General features: G+C 41.8%; 1 protein-coding gene across 1 annotated transcript in view; it reads left to right on the top strand.

The window, feature by feature from the left end:
* The first annotated feature begins 1867 nt into the window (after positions 1-1867).
* The window catches only part of ada (adenosine deaminase), a 71931-nt gene continuing 63521 nt past the window's right edge, over positions 1868-10277 (top strand). Inside the window, exon 1 of the mRNA XM_063041425.1 lies at positions 1868-2271. Within this exon, the coding sequence (XP_062897495.1) occupies positions 2224-2271 (48 nt within the window). The 5' untranslated portion in view covers positions 1868-2223. The remainder of the gene's footprint in view (positions 2272-10277) is intronic.

The following is a 10277-nucleotide window of genomic DNA, read 5'->3' as shown; positions in this document are numbered from 1 at the left end:
TGTGTCTGTAACTACAGATATTTCCCTTATGGTGTAGGTATTGTATCAAGCATCAAGGAGTTAATAATTGATCACATTGCACACATTTTTTGGAATAATGTTTGAGTGTAAGGTTCCCACCCTGGGGTCCACAGTCCCTTGGTTGCATAAAAAAAGGTTGGCAACCCCTGTTCTAGTGATAGTTTGAGTACAAATATCTCCCAGCTCACAAGACAGCCCTTTTGCTTAACTCAAATGATATAAGGGAATACATCATGGAATCTGAATATTTCTAAGGTGATGATATCCTGTGATGATTTAAATTAACTTACTCATTATCCTCTTTTTTTAATGAATAAATGATACCAATAGGAAAAAAATATCACTGTAAAGGAACACTCACAACATGCTGGAGGAACTCAGCAGGTTGGGAAGGATCTGTGGAAATGGTCAGTCAACATTTCGGGCCAGAACCCTTCGTCAGGACTGTCCTAATCACATGGTACTGGAGACACAAAGAGTTAATCACGAATCAGCATAAATTGAATCTGGGTTTAGTGGAGGGACATACCGCCATCAGTTTTGGCCATGTGTACCAGCTAAACCAAAGCACTAGCTAGGTTCAGCTAGAACAAAGTCCAGAAATTAAGAGTGGCTGAACATGGTTTTGCATTCCAAATTTCTAAATCTGATTGTATCACCTCAGAGTTGTTTGAACTGCTAATGGAAAAGAACACAAAGAATCCAAAGTAGCAGATTAATTCTCTGAGATCCTTAAGTGGGATCATCTTTTGATTGAATTATCTGATTCACTCCCTCTGATATGACATTCTGGAGGTGGTGGTGTGGGTGTAGGTAGGTTGATCAGGTGTCTCTATAACCAGGAGGCCACAGTTGTTGGTGCAGTGGTCATAACAAACATTTATTTGACAAGTCTTGATTCACAAGGAGACAGATTACCTTTCTGGCCAGGGCTTTCTTTAGATCCAAGTTGCCCTTATGTATGGCTTTATAACATCTGGTTTAAATCGCTCATTCAAGTCTCTTAGTGTTAATGTTCATTACACTGCTTGTGTTTAGGGCAGCTATGAAGATCCTCCATCTCTGGTGGGGTTCAGGGATTCCTTCCAGGTTTTCACTATTGTCAGTCATGCAAATCCAGAGTGGAGACTCCGGAGTATCATCGCACTTAGATGTAAAAGGATTCTTCATTGCTGTTTCCATAACAATTTTGTTCTACCAGTTAGGGTTGTTAGCCCTGAGCTGACACCCCCCCCCCCCCAACCTGGAGGACTGGTGGATCGTTGGTAGTCTGTCCTCTATGCTTTGACCTGTATGGCAAGGGTGGCCCTACCAAGAGCCAGCCAAAATGGCTCTCCGTGTTATTGAGGCAACCCACGACTAGGTTGTGGTACTCTTGGAGGCTATTTATATACTCGTGGCATAATTATCACGTTTACAGTAAAGTAGGGGCTTGTCTTTTTTTTGCTGGTGCCCTGCTCCCGGCTACGATGAGCAACTTAAAATGGCAATGTGCCTAAAGGCAACATGTTCCAAGTGAGTGACTGTATGACCATTTGACCTGCACTCCGCGCGCCATTGTTCGAGCAGGGTTAAAATTGCTTTTTCCGGGGTGTAAATTGCACGTAGGTTTAAGTTTGGTGTATAAGCCAAGCCATACATTCCCAGGATATAAATATCATGACAATTAGCCTTTTTGCAGCATAGCAATAAACGTTATACAGTACGGAGATTATATATTCAGGACCCATCGGCTAGTGGGAAGGGGCAAAAAAAGAGAAACAACTGGCTCCGGAATCCAAGCGCTGTTCACCGGTAGGGGGTGGGGGGAATCAGTGGAACGGGTCATGAGTTTCAAACATACACTGGCATTACTCGCGGAAAAGCGGTCTGAACTGTTTAACACTGACATAAGCAGATTCACGCTCTGATGTAACAGTGGTAGCCAGGGATACGTTTCCTGCTAATCCTTTAATTCCCATTGTGAGCCAGTTTTAACTTTACTTCGGCTCGTTCTCGCTGGAACTCCCCATTTGTTAACTGCACCGTCGGCGTGTCCGCGGGAAATAGCAGAGCACCAGAATTCCTGAACCAAGGCGGGACTAACAAAGTCTATAAAATGGCCCTAGGTGACCGGAGGCTGGGCTGTTGGTTGTATAAGAGGAAATAACTCGACTTTACGTCTCCGAAATTGTTTGGTTCACGGGAAGCACTCGCCTCAGCATGGCACAGAACTCGACAAACAACAGACAGATATTTAACAAACCCAGGGTAAGACGAACAGATTTGTTGCTTTGCCAGCGGGGCAGTTGCAAGTTATTTTAAACCGCTTAACCGAAACTGGATATGTAACAATAGACACTAGGCTAAAGAGAAAGATCCTGGTCAAGAATGATTGATTGGTTTGACTGCTTATTGTTTTTATTTACTTGTCTGCTAAATTCAATTTATTTCGATTGTTCACGTGTACTTCCGGGCGGTATAAAACTGGGGTTTGGAGTGGCTGCTTGTTTGGTCTCGGAACAGGACAGATTATTGGTGCTGTAATCCTAAAGGAGATTAATTGCTAGCTAAAACAATTGAAATTTTAGGGATTATTGCCATTATTAAAATTGCATATTTTGGTATTAGTATAAAACGAGCTTTGCAAGCTGAAATCATGTCCAAGGTTTTGAGAACCTTTTGCAATTATTACTGTAAATCCTAAAAGAAATTAGATGTTGTCGTGGTTTCTCGTTTCTCACAAATGACAAGGAGACGCAGAAAATCTTTCAAGTAGTTTTAAACTTTAATTTGCAAATCAAAACTGAGACAATCAGAAAGCTAGATGCTGACTGCCCGTCGAACCTTGTACATAGCACTTTTTATAGCAATTTTCCTATCTTAGCTACATTATCATATCCAATCGGCCTGTGATTACATATCATCAATATATCCACTCTTGACTTCACACTGTTGTTTTACTCCCCAATTTAATTATGTCCTAGTTTACATTTTTGGACCATATGTCTTCTCATCCCTAACCACAGTTATTTCTTAATTAATCTTGCATTGATATACTGCCACATATTTCATCATCTTACCTGCCACCGTTATCTCTCTACTTGGTTTCATTCTAGTTCTCTTAATGAATTAATAGTGAACAGGTCAAAAGTCATGGCTACATAATGAATACCTTCTAATGAGCTCATAGTGGTTACATAGTAAATATTGTAGAAAATACAATCTGTGCCATTTGAGTAAATACAGGTTTCCCCTGCCATCCGAAGGTAGAGCGTTCCTATGAAACGGTTCGTAAGCCGAAATGTCGTAAAGTGAAGAAGCAATTACCATTTATGTATATGGGAAAATTTTGTGAGCATTCGCAGACCCAAAAATAACCTACCAAATCATGCCAAATAACACACAAAACCTAAAATAACACTAACATATAGTAAAAGCAGGAATGATATGATAAATACACAGCCTATACAAAGTAGAAATACTTCTCTACGACGATTGCCTGCACAGATCTCCGTAGCGAAAATCTCACGCAAGCGCTCTTGGCAGAAAATCTCACGCAAGCGCTGTTGGCATAAACGCGCTCTCCAGTAACTTTTAAACTATGAAGCTGCCAAATCTATCAAATAACACGTAAAAATACACAGCCTATATAAAGTAGAAATAATGTATGTACTGTGTAGTATCACTTACGGGAATTGGGAACACATCGAGCACACTGATGATTGTGTGTTAGACTGAGTCGTCGCAGGTTGGGGTGGTGCAGTGGCACCCACCCTCTAGGCCGCTGACTGATACATTGCCGCGAAGCACGTAGGGGTAGCCGGGTTGCACACAGCACATCTTTAAGAAAAAAGCTGAAATAAACATGCTAATTAATTAGGTGCTGCCCGGCACATAAATGTCGGCGCAGATCAGAAGTGATTGCCGATTGCAAACCATGAGCACAGTAAAAAAAAAGTCTCAAAAATCCCCGAGTCGATCGATTCCCGAGTCCCCGATAGCAGGCGGCAAAAGGGAGAAACTCCCTGCCATAAACCTCCAGGGACTGTCAACTTGTCGATGCTTTGGAAGCAGCCGACCACAGCCGACGCTGAGTCCATCCGTCTGAAAACTTCGAGCCTCCGACCAGCCCCTCCGATACAGCCTCCCGAGTGCCTTTGACCTAGCCCCGGCCGCTGAAACAAGCAAAGCCGAGGATTTTGGGGCCTTTTGCTCTGGAGATTCCGGTTACCACACAGTAGCAGCGGCAGTGAAGCAGGCATTTCAGAAGTTTTCCAGATGTTCCTCTGTACTCTCATGTACGTCTCCATCAAATCAGAATTGTGCACGGTCCCCTACTTGACAGATTAGATTATGAGGACACGCAGTCCTCTTTTATTGTCATTTAGTAATGCATGCATTAAGAAATGATACAATATTCCTCCGGTGTGATATCACAGAAACACAGGACAGACCAAGACTGGAAAAACTAACAAAAACCACAGAATTATAACATATAGTTACAACAGTGCAACAATACCATAACTTGATGAAGAACAGGCCATGGTCACAGTAAAAAAGTTCAAAGTTTCTCGAAAATCTCACATCTCACGCAGACGGGAGGAGGAAGAAAACTCTCCCTGCCATGCCAGACCATAGTCCAACTCTGAGTCGTCTGAAAACTTTGAGCTCCGATCAGCCCTCCGACACCGAGCATCATCTCTGCCAAATGCTTCAACCCCAGCCTTGGTCGCCAGCAGCAGGCAAAGCAGGGGATTTTGGGGCTTTCCCTCCGTAGATTCTCGATCGCACAGTAGCAGCGGCAGCGAACTGGGCATTGCAGAAATTTCTCCAGATGTTCCTCTGTGCCTTCTCACGTCTGCCTACATCAAATCAGAATTGCGTACGGCATCCTACTTACAAATACGATATCATTTCACCGGAGAGCTGTGCGCGCTGCGTCGCTCCGCCATCTTCTCCTCCAGATAACAGATATTATAACAGAAATAACCTTTGACAGCCCTCCACACTATCCACAACACCTCCAAACTTCTTGTCATCAGCAAATTTACTAGCCCATCCCTCCACTTCTTCATCCAGGTCATTTATAAAAATCACAAGGAGTAGGGGTCCCAGAAACAGATCCCTGAGGCACACCATTGGTCACCAACTTCCATGCCGAATAGGACTTGTCTACAACCACTCTTTGCCTTCTGTGGGCAAGCCAGTTCTGGTTCCACAATGCAATGTCCCCTTGGATCCCATGCCTCCTCACTTTCTCAATAAGCCTTGCTCGGGTACCTTGTCAAGTGTCTTGCTGAAATCTATATACACTACATCTACTGCTCTACCATCATCAATGTGTCTAGTCACATCCTCAAAAAATTCAATCAGGCTCGTAAGGCACAACCTGCCTTTGACAAAGCCATGCTGACTATTCCTAATCATATTATGCTTCTCCAAATGTTCATAAATGCTGCCTCTCAGGATCTTCTCCATAAACTTACCAACCACTGAAGTAAGGCTCACTGGTCTATAATTTCCTGGGCTATCTCTACTCCCTCTCTTGAATAAGGGAATGACATCCGCAACCCTGTAATCCTCCGGAACCTCTCTTGTCCTCATTGATGATGCAAAGATCATCGCCAGAGGCTCAGCAATCTCCTCTCTTGCCTCCCTCAGTAGCCTGGGTTACATCTCATCCGGTCCCGGTGACTTATTCAACTTAATGCTTTCCAAAAGCTCCTGCACATCCTCTTTCTTAATATTCTCATGCTCAAGCTTTTCAGTCTGCTGTAAGTCATCCCTACAATCGCCAAGATCCTTTTCTGTAGTGAATAGTCATAGTCATTGTCATACTTTATTGATCCCGGGGGAAATTGGTTTTCGTTACAGTTGCACCATAGATAATTAAATAGTAATAAAACCATAAATAATTAAATAGTAATATGTAAATTATGCCAGGAAATAAGTCCAGGACCAGCCTTTTGGCTCAGGGTGTCTGACCCTCCAAGGGAGGAGTTGTAAAGTTTGATGGCCACAGGCATCAATACTGAAGCAAAGTACTCATTAGGTACCTCTGCCATCTCCTCCAGTTCGATACACACTTTTCCACTGTCACACCTGATTGGTCCTATTCCCTCACGTCTTATCCTCTTGCTCTTCGCATACTTGTAGAATACCTTGGGGTTTTCCTTAATTCTGTCCGCCAAATTTACTTTGAACTTGCAACGTCTGTTTGGTCAGAATCTGGAATCCTAAATACTATATACTAATACTAAATGGGTTCTGCACATAGTGCTAATGTGAAATCATGAGCTACCAGCAAAATTGTGAAATCAGTCCCACTATTTAAAGAATGTTCACACTAGTTGTAATTGGACCATCCCCATTTTCCTCAGTCGCCCTTTTCTCTGTTTGCTAACTATAGATTTCATCTCTCTCCCTAGCAGTTGTCTGAGGCTGAAGCAGTCTGTTTGTTATCTTGGTATCACATTTAACCACAAGATACAGAGCAGAGATAATCCAGCACTAGTTAACATAGGAAGAGATGCAGGAACATTGCTTTATGGCCCAGTTAAAATAGTTAAGGATAGTATTTGCCGCTGAAAAAGGAGCAATATGAAGTTGCTTGAGGGAAAAGTATTAAGGCTGATGATTGGGAGCAGTTTAAACTTAGGCAAAAATAGACAAAAGATTAATTAAGAGTGCCAAAATCAAGTATGAGAATAAAGTTGCAATGAACAAACAGTGGACCATAAGAGCTTCTAAAGACATGTAAAGAGGAAAGAAAAGTCAGATAAGAACTTCCTCATGTGGTCCGTAGTCCATGCTCCTCTCTTATCAGATTCCTTCCTCTTCAGCCCTTTACCTTTCCTACCCACCTGGCTTCCCATCACCTTTTAGCTATCCTTCTTCCACCACCCCACCTTTTTAATCTAGCATTTTCTCCCTTCCTTTCCTGTCCAAAATGTTGACAGTTCATTCATTGCCAAGAAGGTTGCCTAATCTGCTGAATGAGTTCCTCCAGCATTTTATGTGTAAAGATAATTATAGGTTGCTTTCAGTCAGAAACAAGTGAATTTATAATGCAGTTTGAAAAAACGACTGAGCAATTAAAATAAGCACTTTTCTGTCTTTATAGGAAAGAGCACAGACAAAATTCCAGAAATGTAAAGGAACCAGGAGACTATTGAATAGGATGAATTAGAGTAAATTAGTATTAATGGAAAAAGAAAGTGCTGGAGAAATTAATGGGACCGAAAAGTGATTAAATTAATTCCCAGGGTCTGATGATCTACATTTCAGTATAGGTAGTGTGGAAATAATGGACGTGTTCATTGTTAAGGCCTAAATCCATAGATTTTGAAACGTTTCTTGAAATTTGTTGGCGACAAATGGGGTTTCACTATTCTCTAACGGAGAGAAAAATACCAGATAGCTTGATATTAGTAAGGGCAAAAATGCTGGAGTCTGTTTTAAAGGCTGTGATACTAGAACACTTGGATTAGAATCGCTTAGATGCGATTGTTATTCCTCTCTGTGCCTTGAGGAGCATCAGGCGGCAACCTTGCCATTCCTTTAGCATTTTGTCTGTTTTTTATAGAAGGGCTAGCTCAACACTCAACCCACCACAGATGGAAAGCATAGAAGGACCTGGCCGGATTCGAACCCAGGGCCAGTCATCTTAAAGTCCGCTACATGACTGGCCAGCACTATTAATGCTCAATGTCAGTTTATGAAAGGAAAATTGTATTTAAAAGATATACTGGAGTTTTGGAAGATGCAAATGTTAGAATAGCTAAGGAAAAGCCAATGAAGACTGTTGCCGAACATCGCACTTGTGTGGCCATGAGACACTACACCACGTTTAGAACATGTGTGTGTTAGTGTTCAAAAAAACAGTGATTTTTGTCACTGATTGTTGGTGAGAAATAGGCAGTGAGACAATTCAGAACTGTTGTGCTCACTGCAGTTTCAAGTATTCAGGCTTGGAAATGTCAGAAATGGTCAGGAATGAAAATGAAACAATTTCACTACTTCATCAAGTTAAGAACTACAAAGAATGTGAAGGTTTCAATAATCATGTTAAATGTTACAATGAAAATGAAGATTTGGAGGATACAATTTTCAAAAGCATTGTACGAAGGTAGTCCATTATTTGCACTAGGTGTCGTGCTCCTTTTGTTCTTTTACAGTCAATCAAAAGATCTCAGCAGCATATGCTGGAAAAACTCCTCTGTTGATAACTATTAGGTACTAAAACACAATTTTATGGTAATGTTGTAATATTGGTACTGTTCTAATTTATTCTATCTTTCATTAAAATACATAAATTGTATCTCAGTTAAATGGTGGTATGTCTTTGGCTAATTGGGGCAGTCACTTAATTGGGCCAAAATGTACTGGTCCCATTGTATTCTAATTAACTGGAACCCACTGTATTCCTAAATTTGCTGAGGATACAAAACTGGGTGGGACTGTGGATTAGCAGGAGTTCACAGCCGACCTTCAGATGAGTGAAAGATGAGTTGTTGTTTGGGGGGGAGGGGGGGGAACAGGATGTGTTGGTGGGGATGGGCAGAAGATAAAGTACATTCCATATGAAAGCAGCTGATCATACACCATTGCTGGGATTGGACCTGTGAATGGGAGCAAACCACCAGCTTGCTGCATGGGTTGGTTGCAGTTGTGTTCGACATGAAAAATTAAGGAATTGTTTTAAGACCTTCATTGGCATTTGTTAGTACTTCTGTTGAACAAGGAGTAATGAGTCGCAGGACATCATCATATTCAGACAATGTTATGGAGTTGGCACAGGGCCTATCATGAATCATGCAACACACATCAAAGTTGCTGGTGAACGCAGCAGGCCAGGCAGCATCTCTAGGAAGAGGTACAGTCGATGTTTCAGGCCGAGACCCTTCGTCAGGACTAACTGAAGGAAGAGTTAGTTAGATCTCTTACTAACTCTTCCTTCAGTTAGTCCTGACGAAGGGTCTCGGCCTGAAACGTCGACTGTACCTCTTCCTAGAGATGCTGCCTGGCCTGCTGCATTCACCAGCAACTTTGATGGGTGTTGCTTGAATTTCCAGCATCTGCAGAATTCCTGTTGGTTGCTATCATGAATCATGATGGAAAGTTCCTGGTCCAAAATACAAATGATTGGGACTTTTATTTCCCCCCAAGAAATGGACACAAATATTTAAAAACAGGCCCAAATGAATTTTTATTTGCAATTGATACACAAAATGGTAAAGGTTTAGGGTCACTAATCAGCCTTGCATTCAGAGATGTGCATTGTATTCTGGTTAAGTTCCAAGTCATTTGAATTGCTTCATGATCTCATGCCCCACACACTCCCATCTTTATCCTTCATTTCATTTCTTTCCCTCTGTGGCATTCCCACTTCTCCAATCCTGGTCTGCTGAGCATTCCCATTAGCGCACTTTTCCAAGAAGCTGATCTTCAGACATCTCAAGCTAAAAGTTCTGACTGCTTCACGTCATGTCAGCTCCTGATGTCATGTGGAATGAATTAAAGAGAGTTAGTGAGCTACAGAACTGAAAGTCTTGAGCCTGGGTGTACACACAGGGCTTGACTTTTGGCACACAGTATCAAGCACGAGTTCTTCAGGTGACCTGGAATTCCCAAGCAAATCTCTGGAACTCCAGGAGTTTTCATAAATTAACAGACTGCAGATCAAACCATAGAGAGCACCTTCATATAATGATGGCAACAAGGTCTGGAATTTCATGCCCAACAATTCGCAACTTTTTAAATTCCTCACTTCATTTAATCATTAAAAACTTAAAATCTACCAAACCTTCGCTACACACACAAAATGCTGGAGGAACTCAGCAGGCCAGCAGCATTGGTGGAAAAGAGCAAACAGTCGACGCTTCGAGCCGAGACCCTTCATCCCAGATCCGTTTACCAAGCCTTTGTCCATTTTCCCAAATACATTCTTATACTTGCACAGAGTCCTTACATTGTGAAAATTTAAATGTTTTTTAAGGAGATTTAGTAATTTGAGGTACATTTAAAAAGATTTTGCTTATATTACTGTAGGAGTGGGATCTTGCATGCTTCCTTGCTGGGCATGAGTTTGACTGGCAATTTGAATGGAAAAATAGCTAGCAGTGCAGCATCACAGAATTCTAACATCTATCTGCATTAATCCAGGCATATCTTGTTCCATACCTTCATCTATTTACAATGCTGCTCTTGTTTTAATGCGTAATGGTCGGGCGAAATTTGCTTATGTTGGCCTTGGATCAAGAATCGTGTCTAGC

The sequence above is a fragment of the Mobula hypostoma genome, chromosome 2 (assembly GCF_963921235.1).
Source record: "Mobula hypostoma chromosome 2, sMobHyp1.1, whole genome shotgun sequence".
Classification (NCBI taxonomy): Eukaryota; Metazoa; Chordata; class Chondrichthyes; order Myliobatiformes; family Myliobatidae; genus Mobula; species Mobula hypostoma.
This window is presented reverse-complemented; position numbering and strand designations above follow the sequence as displayed.